General features: G+C 41.9%; 2 protein-coding genes across 28 annotated transcripts in view; one reads left to right on the forward strand and one right to left on the reverse strand.

Moving 5' to 3' along the window:
• The first annotated feature begins 2,028 nt into the window (after positions 1–2,028).
• Positions 2,029–22,967, forward strand: bbox1 (butyrobetaine (gamma), 2-oxoglutarate dioxygenase (gamma-butyrobetaine hydroxylase) 1). 4 transcript variants are annotated; one of them, XM_062395119.1, is made up of 9 exons: positions 2,029–2,172; positions 3,956–4,416; positions 5,249–5,363; positions 18,183–18,381; positions 19,208–19,313; positions 19,445–19,641; positions 20,394–20,560; positions 21,567–21,735; positions 22,294–22,967. In XM_062395119.1, exons 2-8 carry the CDS (start codon positions 4,012–4,014, stop codon positions 21,716–21,718), a joined length of 1,341 nt encoding a protein of 446 aa, XP_062251103.1. In that variant the 5' UTR covers positions 2,029–2,172; positions 3,956–4,011; the 3' UTR covers positions 21,719–21,735; positions 22,294–22,967. The 4 variants fall into 4 exon arrangements, with proteins under 4 accessions (XP_062251103.1, XP_062250843.1, XP_062251017.1 ...); XM_062394859.1 differs by having other exon boundaries at positions 21,567–22,967; XM_062395033.1 differs by having other exon boundaries at positions 2,046–2,172; positions 3,988–4,416; positions 21,567–22,967.
• Positions 22,968–23,471: 504 nt separating this feature from the next.
• The window catches only part of madd (MAP-kinase activating death domain), a 45,399-nt gene continuing 42,724 nt past the window's right edge, over positions 23,472–26,146 (reverse strand). For all 24 annotated transcript variants that reach the window (XM_062396447.1, XM_062395331.1, XM_062396580.1 and 21 more), the window contains one exon: positions 23,472–25,655. Coding sequence is in view for 18 of the 24 variants with exons in the window: in XM_062395331.1 (XP_062251315.1) it covers positions 25,542–25,655 (114 nt within the window). In the remaining 6 variants the exon portion in view is untranslated. The remainder of the gene's footprint in view (positions 25,656–26,146) is intronic.

A 26,146-nucleotide genomic window follows, 5' to 3' on the forward strand; every position in this document is an offset into this window, starting at 1 on the left:
AATCTTGACATACATAGATCTGTAAGTTTGTTGCCTTGACACAGCCAGTGTTGGGGAATAATAAAACAGAATCAAGTATTGAGAAAAATTGTAACTGGAGTTATGGTCACAATTTAAATAGTCCGCAGTTAGAAAACAGTTATATCGGTTGTTATCGAACAACGAATCAAAGAGGGGAGACCAGACAAACTAAAAACATGGATGATATGTAATCTTAGACAATCGTGGCCAATTAATCGGTCCAACATTTTGATATACCAGCTAGCTTCTTTGTTCCATATACATTATCGTTAATTATATATTTTTTCACATGTTCAATGAAACTAGAAACTGTTTATTTTTTTTTAAATCAAGAAAAAATTGGGTCATCCTTTTTTGTTGTAACATTTAATATTTTCATCACCACTGGCTTCGGTCTACTGTAGACAGCAGCATTGTACTAATACCACATTTATTTACATCGTCCCATGCATTAATAAAGTAAGATCCAAAGTATTTAAAGGTGTTAACGAGCACATTTCATTTTTCTAGCACCGTCATCTGGATACAGCTTCATGTTGTTGTTGTTAATTGACACGTGTGCACTGAGGTCATGCTGCAAAGGTGACGTCTAATCATCAGTTACCTTGTGAGACTCCGGTCGGCTATGTCATAAAATGGTCCGGCCCTTTGTGTTCCTGGTTAATAATTATAAAAATGCAGCTTTTTAAAAACAGAACTTCCAATGTTAGTCGTTACCATTTGGACTGAAGACTGTTCTGCTCCTGATCCTGAGAAAGTTCAACTGACAGAGGTACGAGTGAAGCTTTTACTTATGGAAGGTTGGGTTTAGATCCTTCAGCAGTAATTGTGCCTGGTGCTCTGTGGCAACCGGCCACTAATCTGGCAACATGCTTCAACATCTACATGACTGATTGGTATTAAACTTGAAATTGTTTGATTTAAATGTTTGAAAAGTTCACAAGGTGAGGTTAACCATTCAACAAAACCTGGGGGATAGACTGAGTATTCATATTTTTTTATTGTATAGTTATTTTGTAAATACCCATTTTCTTCTAACCTGTATATCTATTATGTTACTGTTATTATTATTATCTAACTTGTTTATTATTGCTCATATGGGAGTTTCCTCTTGTGCAAACCTTTTGAAGATGTGTTTACCAGTATAACCAGTTTGCACACACTGAGAACATCTTGAATCTTGGAAGCAACTCAGAACTGCTAATCCTCTTTAGCAGGTTGGTTGGGTTCAAGCAAGTGCAAGTTTAACAGACATGTAGAAAGAAGAATGTATTCTCGGATGCCACTCAAATGATGAAATTAGATTATGTGGAGGGATGGGGGCATGACCCAAGGAGGCACGTCTGTGGCTCAGCAGTTAGAGCAGGTCATCCTATAATCAGAAGGTCACAGGTTCATGGCCCTGCTCCTCAAGTCCACACGACCGAGTGTATTTGTTCAACAAACTGAAACTTCAATTGCTTATTTTTCTTCCTCTAATGAGGTCTATTGGATTTACGCAGTGAAAACCTAGGGGCAGACGTTCATGTCTAAATCCATGCAGAGTGGAATAATAACAATATAACTTTATTTTTAAAGGGCTTTTAGCGAAAGATAACGTGAGAGAAAATACCAAAAAACAAAACCAGTTAAAAATCAGTCATTAAAAGACAGACTGTTTTTAATTCACCTGATCCTGTCGCTACTTGTCTGAATTGTGAGATTGGGGAATTTGCTGCAGGCTGTTGTTTGGTTCCCCTTGAAAAATCTAATTTTTAATCTCCTGGTTAAAAGAGAAATGAAATTAAATAAATGCCCCAGAGCCTCAGTTGTACTTTTACTAGACATTGCACATACTGAACGTTAACCCTGTTTAATACTGTTGTGTTGTCAAAGTACCAATATTCATAAAAAACCCTTCCTCCTCTGCGGCTGACTCAGAATCAACCCTTGGCCTTGAGAACACACTGATCCGATCTGATCCGAGCCGAACCGAGCTGAACTGTGTGAGAAGTGGGACATCGTTCACTTCCTGCTCGACCTCTCACCTACTTTCTCAGCCCCCATAAAGAGCCGTGACGGGCGGCCGGCAGTGTTGACGGACTCTCGGTGTGTGTGTCTGTGTGTGTGTGTTTGTGTGTGTGGAGGACCCGCTGCGTGTGAACCACACAGGTAACAACACACACTTTAACTCTCCAGCTGTGACTTTAATAATAAACCTGTGTGTAGTCGAGCTAGTTATCCAACAAACGAGTTAGCTGCCTCCTCCAAGCTAAAGGCTAACACTCGCAATGTTTTTAGCATCCGAGCTATTTTTAAAGTCGCACACGTTTGATGGACGATGTGTTTAGTTCCTGTACCTCTGTAAAAGTACTTAAATACTCAGTACAAGTACAAAGTCCTGCATTTAAACCTCAAGTAGTATCATCAAGTGGATAGAGGAAATTATAGAAAAGGCAAGTAATATGGTTTAATATTCTATCTAGATTATTATATACAGCTGCATTCATGTATGTATGTATATATATATATATATATATAATATACATTTATGCACTGTTTGGTATTTTAAGCTGTAAAGTTAGAGCTGTCAGACAAGTGTAGTGCAGTAAAAAGTACAATTTTACCTCCTGCCGATATCCTGGAGTACAAGTAGAAAGTTGGACATCAGTATACATGTGAAGTACATTGTGTAGTAGTGTACTTAACTTTATATTAAGATTGCGTTAACGTGTTGCATTTAACTGCTGAAGAGGTTGAGTTCATTGGAACTAGTTCATAGACCGTTGGGAAGTTTAAACTGCAGCAATTCATATTCTGTAAGTTTATCATATGCATGTGATGAATCGAAAAAGTAGAAGTAGAAAGTTGCACAAATACCTGAAGTAATTTAAAGTACATGTACCTATAATGTGTACTTTAGTGAAAGTAAATATCCCCCAGTGCCTTTAGCTTGTCAACAAACAGGTTGTATTCACAGTCTGCTAATCAAACTTTACATCCACCCACTGATAGTGATATCTGCTCAATTATGTTGACTTGAGTGTTGGCATCTTTTTGCAGGTTTGTTATCAGTATAACCAATTACACAGTTTGCACCTATTTTACGTTTGAACTTTCACTGGCTACTGTTGAAGTGCATCCAACAGATAGACTCATTTCACTGTGGGAGAGGTGACTAGGAACCCAAAGGTCAGTCTGACTTATCGTCACTGGAGCAGTGCACTGAGGAAAGACCCATGGAATCTCATAGAAGACTCAGATTGTGAGCTGGACAACATAATAATAAAAAACATAATTGTATCAAGATAAAACTTTTCATTTCATGTTTTATTGATAATAATCACAATAAATATAACATTATCCACTTCTTTTTAAAGTTTAACAGCAGATGTTTTTTCTTAAGTGAAGGTCATGGTTTTAATCTCTTCTTTATGAGTAGAAGATGAGAACCGTTTGATAAACAACAAACACTATCTACTATTATATTGGGTTTTTGTGGCTTTGCTCGGATCGTACCAAAAACACAGTCAGCTGACCAAGCTTAGAAAATACCTCTGGTTGGCACAGTTACCAGTCCATTCCTGATGACTGGAGGCTTTTCAAAGCCCATTGAAAAGCTCCCTGAACTGTGTCCAATGAGCTTGGCATCGATCTAGAACAAGCACAACACAGTGTTATGCTTCTGAAAAGAGTCATTAAGTTGTTATAAAAAATTGGGTCTTGTTATTTGAACTTCATCCCATTGGCTCATTATATCCTCAGTTTAATTGTATGGCATTTAGACATTTTATTTGTTGATATTTCAGTTTTTAAGCTCAATAGGAGACTCATAATATTGATCTGTTACTCACTCCCGGTTTGGAAGCACATCATCCGAAAGGTAAAAGTTCAGGATTCTCTATTTAACCATTTTCTTTCTCCTATTCGTGCCTCCTGTTCTTATTATCTACAGATTCTGTGGCACGTTCTGCTCTTGAGACACAGGTGCCTGGTGGGAAGCCTTCAGAAATGTGGATGAGCACTTTTGCCCGTTTCGCCCTGCCGGCCCTGCGGAGTCGCTCCTCTGCCGCGGCCTGCCAGGCTCTCAGGGCCTGTCGTGGACTGGGGCAGGCTGCAGGTCCACCGGCCTCTCTTCTTACTTCAGTGCAGCTTCGTGGGCAGCAGACCATGGTCTCGGCCTCGGCCCCTGTGGCGAGCCAGTCCCTGAGGCACGCCCGGGCCCTGGACGAGGCGCGGATGGTGGAGGTGGAGTGGGATGATGGAGGCACCAGTCTGTACCCGTTCACCTGGCTCAGAGACAACTGCCAGTGTCCAGTGTGCACCCTGCAGTCAGCTCAGGCCAGGCAGCTGGTGATGTGTGATCTGGACATCCACACAGGGATCGACTCTGTAGAGGTCATCAATGACAACAAGGTATTGCTTCATATAAACTGCACAATTGTTCTGTATAAAGGGAAAAGCATTAATGTTTACATTATTATCCAAACTAGCTGTTTCCAAAGACTCCAGGTATAAAAGTAACCTACCACTGTGAAACTACGGTTGTGTAATTCAAATTGATTGTAATTATTTTCCATTTTGGGAAAATAAAGTTTGAACTTTCACTTTTCAATATGTGACCTGTTTGGGCTTGGTTATAGTTCTGTTGCTATTAAAAAAAATAAAAATATGTAAAATAAAACATGCTGCATCCTGAGAGCAATGCCAATAATCAGAAATATGTAACTAAGGTTTTACTTTTGGAAAAGAATAGAAACTTTATTTTTGAGCTTCATGAGCCTCCTGATTTAAAGCATGTAGATCAAGTACTACACATGCACATAGAAACTGAAGCAAAGTAACCCACTCACAATTTTTGTCACATTTAATTAGAATATATCTCTACTAATCTATATCCATCTGCTCTTACATGTTTGTACTGTTCAATTGTAACAGTCGTACAGTTTGTAGAGTTTCTTGTTGTGGATAAAAGTAGTTTACAAGAAAATAAATGTGAAAAACTTTAGAGATAAAGACGTTAAAGATACTATTTATAAAACAGTTCTAATGTTTTTAGATCAGATCTTTGGGAAAGACTCCATTTCACATTGTGTTCCCCTTCACAGGAAATTTTTACTAGAGATGAATTTTTGTAAATCCTCCATTCAGCACTGATGCACCCATGTGTTGATGATGTTGGATATTAAACTAAACTTTAAAACGTTTTTCGGGCGGGTTGTGAACGATCTGCTGTTTTGTGTCTCAGGTGTCGGTTGTGTGGCCTGACCATCACAGCAGTGTGTTTGACTCAGAGTGGCTGAGGAGACGCTGCTTCTCCACCGCTGCCAGACAGTCACTGCAGGAAGAGCTTTTCCTCAATGGTGAGTCCAGTTTTTTCTATTTTCTCATTTCAAAGTCAATTTACTATAACTCTGGATTTTAGACTTTCGTGCAGTGAATCGGTGTTGTGAACTTTCACCTCTATTCTCTTGGCCCAGCTCAATCTGCTGTAGCCTCTCTGTAAAGATTAAGAGAAGATAGGGCTTTATTGTCTGTTAACAAGGAATTCTCTCACCACTGCCACGTCTACAACTTGGACACGACGACAACATAAAAACATAAACTAAAAGAACGCTGCTGGCAGAGAGATATGAGGGTAGTTGCACAATCCATGTGTGAGTCTGTTGTTGTGAAATGATTTGAAGTAGAGTTTACCGAGGACAGTCAATAAATAATTGATTTGTTTAGTTTTGGTTTCACATTTTAATTTAAAAAGCACACTTAAGAGCTTTTGGATTATAGATGAACGTCTGGTCATCATAACCCACACAGGCTTTGTCTTACTTTACATGTTATTGATTTGTGTACGTGGGCGTGCGTCTGACATCGGCATGTTGTCAATTTGACTATTGGTTTTTTCCGTTTGAATGGAGAAAATAATGAACCGGTTCACTTTATTACTGTTGTTGTAATATAATGAACATCATTTTATGTCAGTGGTCTGGCATCTTTCACACCCGTTATTTTGGTTTGGACTAAACTAAAAAAGTCAAAAGTGTACGGACCAAACAACCTCAGAGTCTGGTGAAGAAACTTCTTTGTACTTGTATCTGGAGCCCAAAGCAAACTTGTGTAAATCAGATGCATAAACACACAATAATATTCGGAGCAAGCGTTCGATCCTGCAGCTCAGCAGCATCATCATGTCACGCTGTGATGTCAAATACCAAGCGGTGATAACATGAGCTGTCACTCCAGCTTCGGAGCTGGGTTCAGCCACACTGACCTGCGGTGATGTGGTTTTGCTTGGTAGCGGGTTCGACCACATCCATCCTCCAGTCACCGTCTCCTCCCCTCAGCTGGGACTTAAGGGACTGAACTTGTTTTTCTGAGCTAGAGATCAGAGACAAATCAGTGTTTTTACAAATCGTCAGCTTCCGTAGCTTCTGTCTGGCTCTCTGTTGGTTGGTAGATTGTTTTCAGTCCAGTGTTCCTGTTTGCACTTTCACTTATCAGACTGAAATCACTGAGAATTGATCGTCTTAAGCTGTAGACCTGTGTTCAGTTAATTCTAATGCGAAATGTACCTGCTCTCCACCAGCAAAGCAGCAGGAGGCTTTTATTGTGGAGAAGTTATGGGAGATGCAATATGTTTGTCACCAGCTTATTAGGGCATCAAAAACAGTTATTGGGGTAAATTCTGTGCTCTTTGTCTGCTCAGATTAGTTTTAATTTAGCAGAGAAGAAGCACAGGAAGTCACAGTGAGTTGAAAAGAGTTGAAGGTGTACTTTGCAAACGCCACATGATTGAGTAGATTGTAAAAAAGGGTTAATGGTGTTTGGGTCACACTCAAACAACGTCTCTACAACAGAAGTGGCTCCTCGTTGTAATGTGGACTCTCGGCTTTGTCTTGGTTGGTCCGAGTCCTTCTCCTAGCGTCATGTTCTCTCCCCTTGTGTGGCCTTCATGCTGATTTCCTGGCCTGGATCTGTATTTTGCTGGAAGAACACAAAGAACTGTCCAAAAGACAAAGAAGATCCATAAAGGGTAATTTGCAATAGATGTTTTTCATTTTTCACACAAAATGTTGTAATATCCTAAAGCCCTAAGAGAGGATGGACTACTTCTGTAATAGATCGATCTGATGTTGACGTACTGGTCCTTTGCTGCTTGTTAATGAAAGAGTTTGTCAAAGTTACTCAGCGGAAATTTATTTCACACTGACATTACTGCAAAATTAACAAAACGTCCAGTGTGTGGTTTTTCATTCTGTTCGTTTCTTCTTTTTATGCTTTCAAGAAATTTTGGCTTCATTTCAATCTTCACTTCTCTTTTCTTTTTGAAGCTTTTACGAATGTATTGATCAAATAGGTTGTGCTGGCAACACTATGCTTTACTTGTGATGCACAACATCAAAATAATATATAACTGGGTAGGTGTGTTACAAGGATTATATTTTTAATATATATTTTAAATTTAAGAGATAAACATGCGGTAACAATAGGAACAAGATGCTTGTTCACATCCATTACCTGATCAAGCAGCAGCTCTCAGGTCTGTTTGGCTGTGAAATGAAAATGTGTGTATTTTCCCTGCTGACTTTATTTCTGGGGGAAAACGATGTCCCAGATTTAAACTCTTCTTTCCAAACTATTTCTCCTCAGTAACACAACAGGGTTGTTAAGGAAGGACGTTCTTTCTAAAGACTGGAGGGAGAAGTCATTTTATAGTACATTTACAAGGGGCCCAATACACTTTACAGTCCTGCCAGACAGCAGACGATGCAAACTCACGGAACAAGGTAGCAGCACATCAGTGGAGTGGGGGGATGGACTGAAGTCAGTTTGTGTACACACACTTGGTCCTGAAGGACCCACAGGGCTGAGTGGCTCCTGCTACCTTCCAGACCTATTAAGGGTGTGTGCGTGTGTGTGTGTGTGTGTGTGTGTGTGTGTGTGTCTCAGAATTCCTCCATTCGTGTTGAAGAGTAAACAGATCTCCCTCGTAGCAATTTAGAGACAGATAAGTCATTCTGTAGAGTGGATTCTTCTCCGCTCAGAGCCAGGGGCGTACCTTGAAGACGCTGCTAAACTCATTCACTCAAAAACACAATACGAGATGACGCACAGGGTTTATTTGGGTTAAATTATTTCCCCCCCTGAAATTCCTAACACAGAATAACAAGAGCACATTCTCCAAAAGATGTGTAATGCGCAGCTTTCACCTCCGAGGATTTCCGTGCTAGTCCCACTGCTGAGCTTTCGATGATGTTAACCCAGCGAAGCATAGTCCACAGTTTGAGTTTCTGTTTCCTTTTCCATGCAGAGCACCTAGACTTTAACAGGCCCGTCCCTGCCTGTTAAAGTGTTCTCAGCAGTGAAAGTGAAGTGCGCTCAGGATACCAGGAGGTCAATATGATAATTGGAGCTGTGGGGATATTATTCAGCCCGCATCATACCTCCTCTTTTTTTAAATGTCTGGGCTAATGCTTTTTTCTTCTGCTTTTACTGTTTCTATGGAGTTGTGCAAAGTTGAACTGCAGTCTTTAGTTCAGCAGCAAGTTCTGGAGCAAGACATGGAACTAGTTCTTATCAAGGGCACTTACAGTATGACTTTTTAACTTTGACACAGTCCCAAATGTTGTTGATTGACATTGAAATGTACTTATCACACATTTTAGAATAGTTTTCCGTGGAGTAGTGACATGATTAGGTCGACTCTGGCATCCGGTTGATACGTTTCCATCATTACCAGACATTGAATTGTGTATTTCCAGGGTTTTTGGAAGCACAGGAGATTTGTCAGCATTTCTAGTTTATTGGCTTTGGACATTTACTTTACACGAAAAATAAATATCGGTACAGTAGGTCTGCACGTACGTTGGTGTGAATTGGACCTCTCTGAAAAGCTGACATCTGTTTAAATGTGAACGTCTCATTCAGAACCCCCTCTCTGCCTCCGCCAGATGGAAAACCTATTTAGACTTGAGGGTCAAGAAAAGATCTGCATGTTTCTTACCAAACACAAGCTCACCAGTATTTCCTTCCCTGGGAACAAGCAATTCCCTGAGCCTGTAGGTATGTGTAACCAGGAATTCAAACTCAAACTGCCCGGTGTCCACGACTGGGGGGATCTTACAGACATTTTCCTACTGAATCTCTAAATATCCACATATACAGTTCTCATTGACTGGACACTAATTTTGGGTTTTGACTCACTTTCATGGTTTCATTGTTTTTGAATTTTACCACTTTGGTTGCACGGTTCTTGGCTTTTTTGCGAGAGAACAAAGATTGTTTGCAGCTGTGCGTCATCTATGGGTCTGTCTTCAGTGGGACGTCTTGATTTGAATATATTTTTTAAAAGACAAAAGACTACAGAAGGCCACCACAGTCCAGTGCACTGGGTTTTTCTCTTAGCCAGAGCTGAGGCCTGGCTCCCCGGTTGGAAAGGCTGTTTGTTGGTGGATCACCCAGTCCAATGCTTTAGTCTAGACTGGAATATGTCAAAAACTATTAGATGGATTACCCTGAAATTTTATACTTATATTTATGTTGCCCAGAGGATAAATCCAAGTGATGACATTCCTGGTTCCGATACCACAGATCCTGACGTCTTTGGTGTTCCCCCAACTTTCCTCTGTGGTTTTGAGTGAACTGTCTAACAGATATTGGCTGGATTGTTATGAAATTTGATTTCAAACCTTCATGTTCCCCATGGGAATAAAAGTTTTGAGCACCACCGGTAAATCAATATTGGTCTGGATATCAAGTGAAATACCTCAAGATCAAATTGTACAAACTCTGTAAAATGTCTTGGCCAATTGATTTTTCCTCAAGTGCAACCACAGGTTTGCATTTTTTGGTCACAACTATTACTCTTCAATAGGTTGGATATAAACTTCAAAATAAAATGGTTTATCTACTAGTTTGGTAGAGATCCAGCCTCTAGTTCTGCTCCAGGCTCTGCACTCTCCTTTAATTTTAATTTGCTAACTGCTGTTTGTATGCATGCTCTCAGAATTATGTTTGAATCCAACACTTTGATCTTTTCCTGCATCAGTAGAAGTATTTACACCTGATTTGTACATGTTTTCAAGTTCTTTGACATCCACACATGCCATTTCTGTGCCTGTTTGTCCACTTGAAACCCGTCTCATCACCAAAAGCTTGTATATCACTCACATACTTATCTGCAATGACTCTCCCTTTCATCGACAATCTGTCAGTGATTTGCTGAAACGGCTGCCAAATGCTTTTAATATTTGGAGCATGTCATCGTCTCACGACTCAAATTTTGAGCTTGTCATGTTTATTTAGTCGTTTTGTGAATCATGACTAATTTCATGTCACTGATATTTAACAGGCTCTTGGGAATTAGGGTAAATAGATTTTCTCAAAAAGTAAAAAATAGGACAAAATAGAGGGATCTCGGCTTTTCCTCTCACATATCTACAACCTCACAGTTGTATTTTGTCAAATGGCGTCAGTCCGCTCTCCAAGATCCCTTTGCAAACTTTCTTTCATCCAGGGAACCATTTGAATTGCTCAACCTCAACATAATAGCCATGTCATTGCTGTTACAACTTGAGTGATTTGTTTGGATTACCCAAAATCCATCCAGTACTGAAAGGAGCTAAGGGAGAAGGTTCTGAGATCATCCAAAATACTTTTGCACTGCACGTCAAGAGACAATTTAAAAAACAGATTTCTGGTTACAAATCTAAAGTTTTAAGAGTTATTCTAAATAAAATTGGTTCCATTTGTTATTAGTTTGTTATTTATTAAGTTAATTGTCAGGACAGGATGATTGTACAGTGGTTAGCATGCACTGTGGCCCAGGCCTTGACTGAGTTGACTCTAAATTGACCATAGGTGTGACTCTGTAACTCTGTATGTCCTATCTTGTGACCTGTCCAGGGTTGACCTCATCGCTGACCCAATGGGATTCGCTCCAGCCCCCTCACGACCCTGAAAAGTTGTATAGATTATGGATGGGTACCGTGTGGGTCTCTCAAGTCCATACCTGCAGGTTTTTGCTCCAGGTCTACATACTTGAACTAATTAAGGTGGCAAATAAATACTTAGCCATGAATTAGACAAGGAGTAAACCAACAGAAATGGAGAGACGAGTTTATGAGACCCTGAGGACTTTGGGTATTTCCTACGACTCCTCATCGCGTCTTGACTCACCGGAAAACAATATACGATTGATTCAGCCGGCTGTTTTCAGCACATGGCCATCGTCACCATCTTTCACAGAATGAGTAATACCACAAACCTACCACAGAAAGGCTGACTCGTAACCAAGTATCCTGTGAGGACTGGACACATCTGCTGTGTCCTGAATCAGGAGCTGGATCCTTTTGAAGTCTTTATTTCTAGACTCAATATGTCAGAATTGGCTTTTCCCCATTTAAAATTTCTCGTCGAGCAAATGAAGCCTCCTTGTTTCCACATTTGGAAGAAACACATTACTCAGACAACCGTAATCCGCTGTTGTCAATTGTGATTTGAAGAGAAGCATCATAGCTCAGAAATTGAGGGAAATTGACAATTTCCAGTTAACACCAGCTCCTGATTTGGGGACTTTGTGGAGGTCTGGAGCTGATTATCGTGAGCAGAGCTTTAACTGACCACTATTAATGATCACACATTCAGACATTTCAAAAGATAGTCCCATGAAATATAGGTATTTGAATAATACACATGTTAATTGCACATTTTGTGAAATGCATTGTTGGAAAAATTCCTAAAATGAGTTATGCCAAAGACGCAATGAGATTTCTGTCACAATCACAGCTGTCCCTATTTTATATCTTCCTCTGGTCTTCCAGAAAATAATCCCAGTTACTAGTCACGGCCAAACTATTTGGTCCTAATCAATCTCAGCTGCAGGAAGATCCCTGTGAAGCTGACAAGTCTTGACAAAAGCCATACACGCCCTACATACAAGGTGGAAGGTACTCCCTGGCAGTGTGCACTTAATAATTGACTGTGATAATTTACTCATGGTGCTTGGGGAAAACATGTGGATGCTAATATAGGACAACTTCTCCGCCTGCTTGACAAATTGAATGCATCTGTCTTGTTGACCCAAAAATGTCTCAGAGGACTTCAGAGTTGGTCCAGATCTATGCTGAGCTGAAGGAGAGGAAACATCACACCTTTTAAAAAAGCATCACTCTTTGTTAATCTTTAATTTACGGCCTGGTGACGTCTGTTACGAGATGGAAATTCAAGACCACGAGAGGTTTGCACATCTGCCGTTGGAGCAAATCCAAAAGAGACTGGCTGTGGACCAAACGGGAAGCTGGAAATGCTAGTGTCCTAAATGTACATGTTCATAATATTAATCTTACTCACTTTTACACTTGATTATTAGTTAAGGAAATAGTAACTTTAGCATTTTACTTCAAACTAAACTGTTTTCAGACATTGTGGAGTTTTCCTATAGAACACAGCAGGAGATTGTCCTGAGGTCTTGAGATGTTTATATATTCACCCAGGTTCATGTCTGCTCTGTGTCAGAATCATTATCAACACGCCAGTTGTATTATGACGTGGTCTCACTTGGGATATTTTCTGGACATTTCACCAGGTTCTGAGAAGAGAAGTTCCAGAAAGTGTCCAGAGCCACTGAATCAGACATTTCTCTTCTCACATGCAGCCCCTCGGACAAGTTCCATGTCCGAAAGCAGTACTTTATACACTTCTACTTCTACTGTCAAATAAATGGTCAGTCAAATTCACAACAGTAGTCTGCTCTTACCTGCAACAAATATAAAGTCTTAAGAATTTGTTTCTTGGTTAGTCTCTCACTTCCTGTTTGGAGTCCCCACAGAACACGTCAGTCTATTTGAAAGTTAGTGTAAACTTCCTGACGGATCGGTCACTTAAACAAACTCTTGAGTTTGGACGTTTCTTCATTAAGTCTGCTGACGGATTCTTTACTCCGCCAAGCAGCAGCTGATTTGTCAATTCTCTCTCTGGCTGCTGCCCCCCCCCCCCCCCCCCCCCCAGCTTCTTGCCATCTGGTCTGAATTTGGTCTCGTATGTCATCACTCGTCAGTTGACAGGATGACTCCTGGAAACAAAGCTGAGGAGGTCCTTCGATTGGAAAAACGCTCATGTTCTTCCAAACCTGAGCATCACTTCACACGCCACGCTCAACCAGCCTCTCACACACGTCCTCACACATGTGCGGACGCTGTGTTACCAACCTGAGAGGAATGTGTGGAATCTGAAGTTGTAAACTCGTTTTTCATTCGTCCAAAATTTGCAATAATGGACGGCTGAGTGTTGGAGGGCCTCGGACGTGTCAGACGTTATGTTGGTCGGCCAAACCCTTCACTCATCAGCTCCAAGACATTTCTAAACTGTCCCATTTTCAGAAAGCATTACCATTTTTCACCCTCAGTGGTTTCCCAGTATTCCTGTAATCGCTCTTCCTTTGTCATCTCTTTACATCGGCCTGCATGGAAAGCCCGGTCGATTATAATGATTGGACGTTTCATTGCCTTGGCAAAGCGGAGCGCCCGCTTGGCTCGTCATACAACACTGAGAGCCGTTTGAGTGCAAGTTGGCAAAAAGGACATCATTTGACAAACTACTGCAAGGCTCGGTAGGATACTGGAAAAGCTAAAGTTGCTGGTGGAGAGAGTTGGGTCTGGATTAGCCTGTGGAGGGGCTGCGGCTCTCTGGTGAGCAAACACTGCTCGGTCTGTCTGCACAGAGGTCGGCCGCCCTGTCACCCAAGACTGTGGCGTAAATAAAGGTGCGTTTGTCGAATCGGTCGAGGGTGGAGCGGGTTTCCTGCCGCTCCATTGACACTCAGACACACAAACAACACACACACATACAGACACACTAATAGGTGATGATGGAGCACAGCTTCTTTTTTTTATTTGTCAAATGTCTGGACTCTAGGGTCTGGTGAGATTGAGTTTCTTTTTCAAAGCACAACACAATTTCAAGCCTTAATAAAGTTATTCAATTTCTGATGATTTTATAATTGCAGTTACTCACCAGTTGATGAAATATTGAACATGCGTTAACACATGGAAAAACATTAATAATGATTTATTACTCACTGTGAAAATTACGTCAGTTAAACTATGTTTATTTAGCAGCGGAGGAAGTACTAAAACCTTCAAAGTAAGGTAATATAGAATACATCCCGTAAAAGTACATGAATATTAAAAGCTAAATGTTTGTTGTGACATCAGTCGATATCAATAATCATCTTGATCAATGTTCCCATTATTATTTCTTCTGAGTTTAAAGAGCACCCAGACCTGCAGTGTACACATGGCAGCCTCACTTTCTACCATATGGGACATTTATTTTATAAAGTAACTAGTCACTGTAGCTGTCAAATAAATGTGCAGGAGTAAACACTACAACATTTCACTCTTCCTTTCAGCGAGAAGAACTTTAAAGTGTTATAAAATAGAAAAACTTCAGATATGTTCTCCAGGACAGTTTGTGATTTTTTTTGGGGGGGAGGTAAATGTACTTGGCTTTATTCCACCACATTCTATTGCTGCCGAGAAAATCCAACAATGGATATTTGGGGATTACCTCGGTGCAGAAAAAAACTGGTGATCTCATTTTATTTCAGTAGAATCTCTAAACTGAGCTCCTTCTATAAACAACAGCTTCAGTCAGGTTTTCACGAGGCCCAGTTTCCTGTGTGTGTGTGTGAGCTCCACAGACGGCCCCATTGAAGTGAGATGATCGGAGCCCTGTGATCAAACTTAACCGAGTCAAAACAGCAGCTCTGTGGATAACAGCGGGCGAGTCGAGCAGAGGGCTGAAGGGTCTCACAGCTGCAGAGGAGAGCGGGCGACACAGCCCACCGAGCTCCAGCCGAGCACAGTGAGCGGGGCCGGGGGCCAAACTGCCATGAGCCGCCCGGCAGCCACAGGAGCCGGGGCTTCGGGTTCCCTCATCTGGAAAAGCCACTGTAACAGGCTGGGGGGGGGATTATGCACATCTACTATCTCGTCAGACTGTCAGAGGTGTCCCGTCATGCACATGCCAGCACTGTCCAGTGGTTTTACACAAATCAGCACACACCAGGAATTCTGGGCTGTGGCAGTGTGACGCTCCCTCACTCTCTGTGTGTTTCTCTCTCGCCCCCAAAATACTTAGAAGCACATGCTACTTTTTGTTCGATGGACCCACAAGGCCGGCCTTTTCAAAAAAAGATTTGCTTTGCTTCCAAATTTCTCTTCCAGTCATTCTCTCTGCAAATTTTTCCGGATCATTTCCTTTTGTGTCTGACTTTAATGCTTCCACACAGGCACAGACAGTCCTCGAGCATTAATCACCGTCCACGTCTCGGGCTTTGTCTGTGATTAGTCAGATTCTCTTTGTGTAGAGTAAAGTCGGCTCCTCAGGAAGCAATAAAGTCCGAAGCTGTTCCCATCTTATTTTCATATTTAACTGATTCATCTAGTGAGTGGTGCTGATGTGAAGTTTGTCGGCTGCGTCATGCTAACATGTTTTGGCTTTAAAACCTGAATGATGTCCGTCTAGTCAAGGGATTTATCTCTGTATCAACATACTGACGAATCTGAAGAAAGCTGTCACATGACCATTCACCTACACTAAGCGAGTGTCGGGGGAAACAGGAAGCAGATTTCTTCTTCGGGAGCTGATACGAGTTGAAAAACTGTTTTATTTAGCAAATAAAATGCCTCAGTCATATATTTGTATACAGCTAAATATTTCCCTCTGAAGTCAAACAGAGTAGATTTACAGTAAACAAGCCTCTAACATGCCTCGGTACTGCACTTGAATAAATGTTATTTTCCACTGGAGCTCCTTTTATCATCTGTTCTAGATCTGAGCAGATCTGTATCCGACAAGGCTCCTATTTGTTTTTTTAATCTGCAGTTTGACAAGAGCCTTAAAAAAACAAGCTTCTTCATTATCCGTCACATCTAAGACTCGTTATCAAGCGTCTGCAGCTCAGATAAAACGAGCACGTGTGAGGAGATGGTCACACGATAAGGAGGCAAGACGTTCACGCTCAGTTCTCCTCTTCTGTTCGACCTCTGTGTGAACTCGCTCTGCGGCAGCAAAAAACAAACGTGAGAGGGGTTTCAAAATGAGAACGGAGCCGAGCTGCAGCCGGGGGGGGGGGCTCGGCCGAGGCATGGTCACGCTGCGACCGACACCTCGGCCTCTTGGTCCCGGCCGACACCGTAGAGCTGTGGAGCTGAAGACACCGGGCACCCAGCTGTGCACCTCACGTCCAGGTCCAGTTTCACGAGAGTCATTTGTAACATTCTGCTTTGACCTTCGCCCCAGTTCCTCATTCTCAGCCTCCGTTTCCGTCTGACCGCTTGACAGATTTTAACAAGCAGGGGTGGTGGTGGTGGTGGTGGGGGGGTGGGGGGGCTCCTGACCCTTTGAACTGTTTGGCCAGAAACTCATTGTTTGTGACAACAGCCTGGAGGGAGGTCAGCGACTCCTGAGGATCGCTGTGAGTAGGAGTGTTGCATCTGGAGCGCTCGGGGCCCCCCCGCCCCCCCGGCAAAATGTTTAATTTAAAGATTGTCGCCGCTGAAACTTCTCATTACGACTTAAACTCTGCTTGTTGCGTCTGTAAATCTTTGTGGCCTTCAGCGCCAACACTCACATTTCTTTAAAAGCTGCGGGCGCTCCGGAGGACGATAAATTATGCATGACGCTTTCCAGGGACCTCGTCCTAGGTGTGTGTCTGTGTGTGTGTCTGTGTGTGTGCTGGCCTCAGCCTTGTAATCCGTTAGCGATGCAGCCGTTTGGAGAGTTGTTGTGTTGTTGTGAGTCGGAGGGGATGGAAAAGAGACACAAAGAGGAACCGTAAACATCAGACAGGTACACAATCCCCTCAGTTACCCCCCCCTCAGCACCCCCCCCCCCCCCCTCCAAATGTACTTAGCAGCTGTTTTCTGTGGAAGTCACTGGAGAGAGACTCAGTGGAAAGAGCAGGCGAGCCAGCTGGGTGGAGAGCGGTGGGAGGATTTTTTTCCACTTCTGTCCGTCTGATGGAGACATGCTGATTTTTCTCAGCCAGCTATTTCGTCTTGAAGTGTGCAGACTCTGGCGTGCAGCGTCCAGTGTCAGTGTTTATAGACCAGATCAGCTCTAATGAGCAGGAGGCCGATAATAGAACCTGTATTATTGATTCCTTTCATTTTGCAAAACAAACAAAAGTCTGTCAAACTGTTGATGGATCTGATTGCAATTTAAATTTAGTCTGAAAAATCTACAAATTGACGATTTGTCTTTTCATTCATACTTGAGTCGATTTGTTTTGACAGATTTAGTGGAATTTGTCCTTGTTTTGAAATATCTGTGATTTATTTTAATGATCTAAAAACAGTGAAACCAACATTTAGTGAAAATATGCACATCTAATTTAAGGTAGTGTGATGAAAACTACCTTAAATCACCAAAACACATCTTTGAGAAGTGATTGGACTTTTTAGTTTGGGCCATGTTCCATCTACTTACATGGAGGAAACCGGGTTTAAGACAAATTCTCTAGCCATCCACCAGGTGGCGATCAAGATTCTTTGGCTTTGAGGGACCTGTAATGTGTATATATATGTACGTGTAATGTGTATGTATATATATATGTGTATATTTATATATATATATATATATATATATATATATATATATATATATACACATTACAAGTACATGTTTATATTTCTCCCATAGTGCACTTTCCACACATTGTTGGACTTTTCTTTGTCACTTGTCCTTTAGGGTTCACAATGGGTGTTAATGTAAATATAAGTTAGTAAATATAAGATCCATATTGGTCAGTTGAACTTTCAAAGTCACGATGTTGACCCTTAATTATCTTTATTTAGTCAAACTTTAATTAGTTTATGATTCAGAAAGAAAAAACCTGCCTGAGAGCTTGTGGTGGTTGTGAGTCTTTGGATCGATGCTCAGTGAAATAAATAGATTCTAACAGGAGAAGCTGAGACTGAGGTGAAGAAACAATGACCCTCTGATGAAGTGAGGAAACAGTTCAGCTTCATGTCAGAACACAGATGCACTTGGTGGGCGGAGAAGCTCCAAGTCGGCTCCTTGCAGACGCAGTTTGTTTCCTTGGCAGACGCACAACAACCAAAAACATGTGAAACTCTATTAAAAGGATTATTTCCTCCTCGTCCTTCTTCTCATTTCAGATCGTTATTATTTTGATTCCAAGCTGAACATTCCCACCGGCGACTACGAGGAAGTCCTCCATGACGACAAGGCGGCGCTGGCCTGGCTCCTGGCCCTGCGGCGCGTTGGCATCGTCCGCCTGAAGGGGGCGCCGAGGGAGCGGGGCCAAGTGGCCAGACTCTCCGAAAGGATCGGTTATCTCAGGCTCACGTTCTACGGGTAAGTCTGCGTGACGTGCATCCTCCGCTTCTCTTCTCCAGTCGGCCTCGGCCAAGCCACTGGTTAATAATCTGACTCGCCGCTAAATCTTCCTGTTGAATGTTCCACTTTTCATATTTTAGCTGGAGCGACGCCCGGGAAGCGTTGTTGGAGAAAATCAAACACAAAAGACTTTTATTTACATCCGTTATCCCGGGAATCGAACGAGGCAGGAAGGTTTTTTTTTTATAAGACTCTTGATTTATAATGTTAAATGTTGAGGGAGATTCTCTGCAGCATCGATTCAGTGAGCGGCTGCTGCTCCCTTCATCCTCCACAGTTCATCTCTCTGACTTATTGCAGAGCTGATTACTCGAGGACAGAGACGGAGAAAACAACCTAAAAGCATTCCAGCGTTTTTTCTGTTTTTCCTCTAAGCCAGAGGAATTACCTGGTGCACTCAGTCAGAACCGGGGTCTGGAGCGTGAAGCTTCTCCTCTGCCAGCAGATGAGCTCATGCTGCTGGAAGTGAAGCGGCTGCAGACTGGAGCTGAAGTCCATCACAAGGAACTCGACTGCTTTACGAGCCGGGCATCCGAACGAGGCATGCAAACAGAACAGGGAAGATAACTCTACCTCATTAGCGCTCGACTCCTGCTGCATCTCAATGAAGAATCTACTTCAGAGGAGCATTCCTGTGAACCCCCCCCCCCCCTTCAGGGAGCCCTGCAGAGTTCATCTCATCCTTTTTTTTCTCCTCACAGCCTAATTGTCGCCGCTGATCTTCTAAAGCCAGAGTTAAATAATGAACGTGGAGTTTATTGATGAATATTATCTTTGTCCTCAGGCACACATGGCAGGTCCAGGACAAAAACATGGCAAACAACTTGGCCTACACGTCCAATCGGCTCAGCCTCCACACGGACTACCCTGCTCTACACTTCTCACCAGGAGTGAGTTCAACTTCACTTACATGGCATCACTCTTGAATTCATGTTCCTGTTTTTACTGCTGGCATTTTGGCTTTTACGGCCTCAAGAGCTGCAAAATGAGCATTTGTGTGTGTGTGTTTTGGACGTCATAGGTGCAGTTTGTGCACTGCATCAGCCAGGCCGTGGAGGGGGGGGAGAGCGAGGTGGTGGACGGCTTCCACATGGTCGAGCAGCTGCAGAGAGAAGACCCGGAGGCCTACAGGACCCTCACCTCCACCCAGGTGGACTTCACCGACATGGGGAGGGACTACTGCGACTTCCTGCTGCAGTCCAAGAAACACATCATCGAGTGAGTGGAGAACACATGTTGTGGTTTTACTCTCATACATGTGCGCACACGTTTAGCATCTGTGTTTGAGGCAACAATTCAGATCCTACACAACACATTGAATCACAAAGGAAGATGTGTATCTCACCAGCGAGGGCCAGTTGTGCCAATTGAAATGCAACACTGCCATCTGCTGGCTGGGAGATGTTCTCCACATGGCCTCTACACTCTCAGAGCAGGTGTGTTTCAGCTGCTTTTAGATTAATCACTGATATGTTTAATAATCACACACATGCATCAAATAATTGTGATAATACATAATGTCAGAAAATTGTCAAAATGTTTAATTGTCCTGTGACCAAGTTTATGTAGTATGATGTATTCTGCAGCCGGCCACCAGGTGGCAATCTGCTTCACCTATGTCTTCCATCTTTAGATATAGTATTATAATATAATATTAATGTATGTAACTTCTATAATATGAATATTTTCAATCTCTTCATTGTCTTATATTATATTAAACTGTATTTTTTAGGCACTTTTCTTAACAAACCTTCAAGATTCTCAGTAGTTTTAGAGTTTTTCTTCTGAAACTCTAAAATCGACCTCTTCCAGATTATATCAGATTAAAACTAATCACGTTTTACCAGTGACTTTGACGTGTTTGCTCTGATCAGCAGTCAATACGTATTCTTAGTTAAACATTGAATGAATTGATCAGTCGAGTGTAAAACTCTTGTGTTTGATTGGTTTCCCTCGTTCTTCCTGAGCAGCGTCGATCGTAAAGGCCGAGTCGAGAGGATCAACTTCAACAACGCCACCAGGGACTCGGTGCTGGACCTGCCCGTCCACCAGGTCCAGTCCTTCTACCGAGGACTGAAGGCCTTCACCGACCTCATGAACCGCCCGGAGAACGTGGTCTGCTACACCATGGAGCCAGGTCAGTGGACCCCACCTTTCAAACTGATAACAGGTGTGAGAAGGTTGTGAGTGTGAGTTCATCAGAGAAAAGGGATTGAGCAGGATCTGAACAAAGAACAAATGGCCATAAAATTATCTAGCAGAGCTTTTTTTTTGCACTTCCTGGGATTTAATGTTCCCCTTAGTTCTCATCATGAAATCATTTGTACGATATTTGGAAACAAGAACAGTGGAAACAGCTGAACAAGTGAGAACAGTCACATTATTCCTGTATCGCTCATAACAAGACCAACAGGCTCCACAATGCAACACAACAACAGGAGGTGTGGGTCCGTCTGTTGTTGGGTAATCACGGAAAATTAGAAGTGAAGACGTTTGTCTATTGAAAAAAAAAACAGAGAAGTAACAGCTGCAGATAAAAACTTAAAAGAATAAAAAGAATTCTGTGTCGACTCTGTAACCTCAAAGTGAAACACATGAATCAGACAAAGATTTAAATCACGTTCTACTTCTGTCTTTATTTGAAGTGTTATTTCCTGTTGCACCTGTTTCTTCTGCAGTTTAATGACACCAGAGAAACATTTTTTAAAACAAATGTTAAAGACGACAAATTAACTCCTAATATTTACTGAAAAGCAGTCGATGGAAACTTTCTCAACATTTGCAGAAGATTTATAATAAATTATGATTAGAAATTCAACTCATATTTTCACTTATTTCCTTGTGAGGCTGATGTTTGCAGCTTCAACCAGTTTTTCAGCCTGATGTCTAAACACGAGAGTACTTTAATAATAATACAGATTATATTATATGATAAAACATAAAATAATATTAATATGAAACCATCAAGTGCTTGAGATCCTTTTTTACAAGTCAGTTGGAAACATGGAGCTGATGCAAACTGAATTAGCTCAATGAAGTCAATTAAAATTGACAATAAAATATCCTATCTTATATTAAAACAACCTGAGAGTCGATTGAAACATTTCTTCACATCTGAACTCTGCGTGTTTGTCGTATTTCAGGTGAAGTGGTGACGTTTGATAACTGGCGTCTGCTCCACGGACGGAGGAGCTTCGTCAGCCGGCCCGACAGCTCCAGACACCTGGAGGGCGCCTACCTGGACTGGGACGAGGTCATGTCCCGCCTCCGGCTACTGCGCAACAAGCACACATGAGCTCGGCAAACTAAACGGTGACATTGCGTTTTTTAAAAAGAACCTTAACTACAGAACAGGAGCTAAACTACATATTGGTCTTGAAGCGCTGAGGTGACGGGGCAACGTGCAAAGTTTCATGTTGTTAACAGTCGAGAGCCGAAAGTCGTACGCCAGGAATTTATAAAGCAAACAAACGGCAACACTACAATGCAAAGACAAACGTTTTTTTGATGATTCATTTCACTGCTTTGTCCTGTCCAGCAGGGGGTGCTGTAGCCCCCTCATCACCAGACGATTGACAAAACATTGTATGAGATAACGTTTTATAAGTGTATAGTTTTCTACATTGATCCGGCTCCTTCATGTTATCATTATGATGATGATTTTGAATAAATTGTTGGAGGGTACATATTCCTGGTTCTTGATAATAATGTTTGAAATAACTAAATTTACTTTACGTTAGTCAATCATTTTCTCTGATAACGCTACATAGAAATGTGCAGGTGTTGAAACTAACACTGAGTGAATGAGTCTCTTCAGAAATGATCTCTGGGTGAATTAAGCTTTGATTTTTCTCTTGCTGCTTGTTTCAGAATCTTGTTTTTCCGACGAGGAGTCAAACCACATCATGCTTCATCATAATTAATACAAGTTTCCTGTTTCTGCTTTATTGTGAGATTTCAGATTCTCAGGATGATGCTTGTTTAAAACTCTTGTGCCTGAATGTGTTGGTGAAGTTTCTGTTAAATATTAAAAACTATTTCTACAAAAACAAAACTAATTTCTCTGTTTTTAGCAGAATAAATTCGATTTTTTTTTTAACTTTTCATAGAAAGGAAAGAAATCTTAGTCAAGCAAACGTTAAATCAACGTTAGTCAGCGCCGAACTTAAATGAAATGATACGAGTTCGATTATTGTAAAATATATAAACCAATAGAACTTAAACCCATTCACTGCTTTATCTTTATTTTAAAAACATGGCCAGTTTATTATCAATTCATTTTCTAACTGATAAGAGATTGAAATTCAGTTTGTTACTTAAAAAAAAAAGCAATGTCTTTAATTTGTGCTCGAGTCACTGACATTGAGAAGGTTGTGTGTTTGAGTGACAGCTCATCGTCTGTGGCTCCTTGTGTGTTTGTTTTGCAGGTTTTTATGATTTGGTTCTTCTTCTCTCGTCTATGTTGCACAGAGGATCTAAGTTGTTGTACAAGCGTTTGTGAAACTGTGTCATCACTCACTTGAATAAACGTCATCGAGCTGAAAGGAACTTCTCCAGGTCTGAATCCGACCCTCATCACAGTTCATGTTCTAATCAGTCCGTCACCAGGATGAAGGAACGTGTTTCCACCTCCACGTCCGACTGAAGAATTCCCTCGATGTGATGTTGTGTTCACAAGAATCAAACATTCACTTGAACTCAAAGATACAGAGATATCTGGGGTCAAAGGTCACTGTGACCTCACTTTTCTTTTTGGCCTCGTGAACACGATATCTCCAGAATAACTCGAGAGAGTTCTCTGTCATTTGGCAAAAACAATCTTTAGGTCTCAAGGTTTAACTGATTTGATCTTGGTGCCTGGAGGTCAAAGGTCAAGGTCACAGTGACCTCATGTTCAGGAGAGCCTGGAGGAACTTTATGGATCCTTATGAAAAAAGAACATCTGGATTATTTAAATGACTGATATTTACAGGTGAGATTTGATCAGCTGAAAGAAAACTGAGGTTCGACTGAGTTCTACTAAAAAAAGCACGATGAATCCACGGAGCCTCATTTGGGACAACTTTTATTTATATTGCCAAAGCTGTATATATTCTATAAATACTTTTTCAGATGCTGGAATACTTCCACCTTGCATCTCAGTAGTTGGGACTTCTCGTTACAGCAGCTGGCCAAGTACAATGACAAGAGATGAGCTGGAATAATCCAGTTTTAAACAAAAGAAAACTCTTCAACTTAAGCAGAAAGAGCCGTGTCCTGTTCCCGAACCGGTTTCACACCAGCTTCAGATCCGGTTTGGTCACGTTCACACCGACATGCGGTGTCACTTCATGAGAGGAACAACATTTCATCAACATCCCACCGATCCATTTTCCTTTTACACAGTTAAGTTACTAAAAAATACCAGCATGTCAGAATCAAAATAAAACCTCTTTCCAGTGACATGGCTGTACCGATACATGTATATTGCTGATCAGGAGAAAACTGTTCACCACAGGAACGCACACACACAAATACACAAACACACTCACTCTCGTTGTAATGGGACCAGATTTAACACAAAACAGAGACATTTAGAGACGGTGTGTTTTCCGCAGGGAGCAGGAGAACAAACTTTCGGCTTCAACACGTCGGCCAAGTTTGTTTTTCACTTTTTGATTCAGTGATGTCAAAGCAGCTGGTTTCTCTTTGTTGTTCACTCTGGTTACAGTTTGTTTACTATTATATTGGATCATCTTTACGTTTGCTGAGCAGGTTTTCAATCTACTGAACCCATTTCTATGGAATTTTGTGGAGCGTTGGGACTTGCCCCCGGGAAGAACAACGAACAATTTTCTCTCATTAACAAGTTAAACTTGGTCCAGTTTACTTCTTTTAAACTCTGATTTTCAATTGGATAACATCAACTATCCATAATCTAAAGATAATGAAGTTTTAACTCTGCCGCTCATTTAAAGAAACACCTGCTGTGACATCACTGTTTGGGGGCGTGGCCTGAGTGCAAAGCGCCCTGTGGTTTTTGCAGTTTTTTCCTGTTTGTGATCCGAAGCAGATTCACTTTTAAAAAGACAAACACTTTAACACTCATGTCACATTGAATCGTCACATTCACATCAATCGAAACGTAAAAAACAAAAAGGAAACAAAAGAAATCTCACATCTTACATTCTCCACCCCGTGAAAAGCCAGTGAACTCCACTAGCTCTGGCCATGGCTAACTACTCATCAAGTATTGCACATCTAGCAAATGAACAATTGGTAACATTACTTTTTTTTTTTTCAGGGAAATGTACAGTCAATAAATGTATATATTAAATAAATACTATATATAGAAATATATATATATAATATTTATTTGTCACAGGGGAACATGCAGCTGATCACAGAACACGGACGAGAAGTTTTACAGCAGAACTAGGAACAGTTAACTCCGCCCGGTCGGCCGAGCGGGAGAACACGCGTCTGAGAACACGTCACATGACCAAAGGGGTTCAAACACCTTGAGAGAAGCGTGTACATGCGGAGCTCCGGTTTACAGAAGCGTTTACAGGGCTGTTTACCCCCCCCCCTTCACCAGTTTAAACTTGGAACAGACTGGAACTTTACAGTAACCACGGAATCACAGAACAAGTCACACGGTCGTACAGAGACGAGACGGGGGGGGGGGGGGGGGGTTGGGAGAAGTCAAGGCTGTGCACGGGACCTGCATGCACTGTGTGCCTCAGGGTGGGGGGGTGGTACAGTCTTGGCAGCAGGAGCGACAGGAGACGTCTCACGGAGGAGAGTCGTCACGTCTCTGGAGTTTAAGGAGCAGGAAACATTTAGCTGAGTCATCAGAACGACCAGGAGCCGGAAGTATTTACATGACATCACAGAGCAAACACGCCATTACAAGAAGATCTAAAAGGGGAACGAGGGTCTTGTATATACATGGGAGAGAGGGCGGGGCTTGGAGGGGAGGGGGAGGGGGGGCAGGAATCATGTGCTTAGAGTAAAACTATGGATTGTCAGAAGTCTGTGGTTTAAGAGCCGAGATGCCGTTTCAAGTAGAGAGGCACACAGAGGACGATACGAGGGGGGGGGACAGGTGGGGACGGGGGGGCGAGAGGAGGTGTGGACTAGCTGTGAAGGGGTCTCGGCGAAATGATCTTGGGTTTCCCTTCCGCCTCCTTCCCCTTCACGGCCGCCACGTAGGAGAAAAGGCAGAGGACGGAGTAACAGATCTGATGTGCCTGCAGAAGAGAAACCAGGATGTGAGGAGACGTCTGTGGTTTAAAGATCACAAGGTGCAAAGTCTCTGAACTCAAGATATAACAAGATGTCCTGTGGAGACTCTGACCACTAAAACACAGGGGTGTTTGTTTGAACATCTCCAGCTTCATGATGCTCTGAAGCTCTGAAGGTTCAGTTCAGACCTGGAACCAACATCCGTCCTCAGAGATGTGATCACACCTTCAAAAAGGTTTCCGGTCTCATGTTGTGATCAGATCCCACGTCTCTGATTGTGTGTTTAAGTGTTTAGAGGTCAGGACCCATTCAGGGCTGAGTTCAGACCTGAACCTGTGATCAGATCACTCAGGTCAGATGTTCTTATCAAGTCTGAACTGAGGTGGAGCAAAAACAACCATCAGGCCAACCAGGATGTAAAGACAGCTCTATTAGAGTCTCACAGTTATTATTATGAACATGAAATAAATTAAACACGTCTGTTCAACCTCAAGAC

This window comes from Platichthys flesus, chromosome 1, assembly GCF_949316205.1.
Source record: "Platichthys flesus chromosome 1, fPlaFle2.1, whole genome shotgun sequence".
Lineage (NCBI taxonomy): Eukaryota > Metazoa > Chordata > Actinopteri > Pleuronectiformes > Pleuronectidae > Platichthys > Platichthys flesus.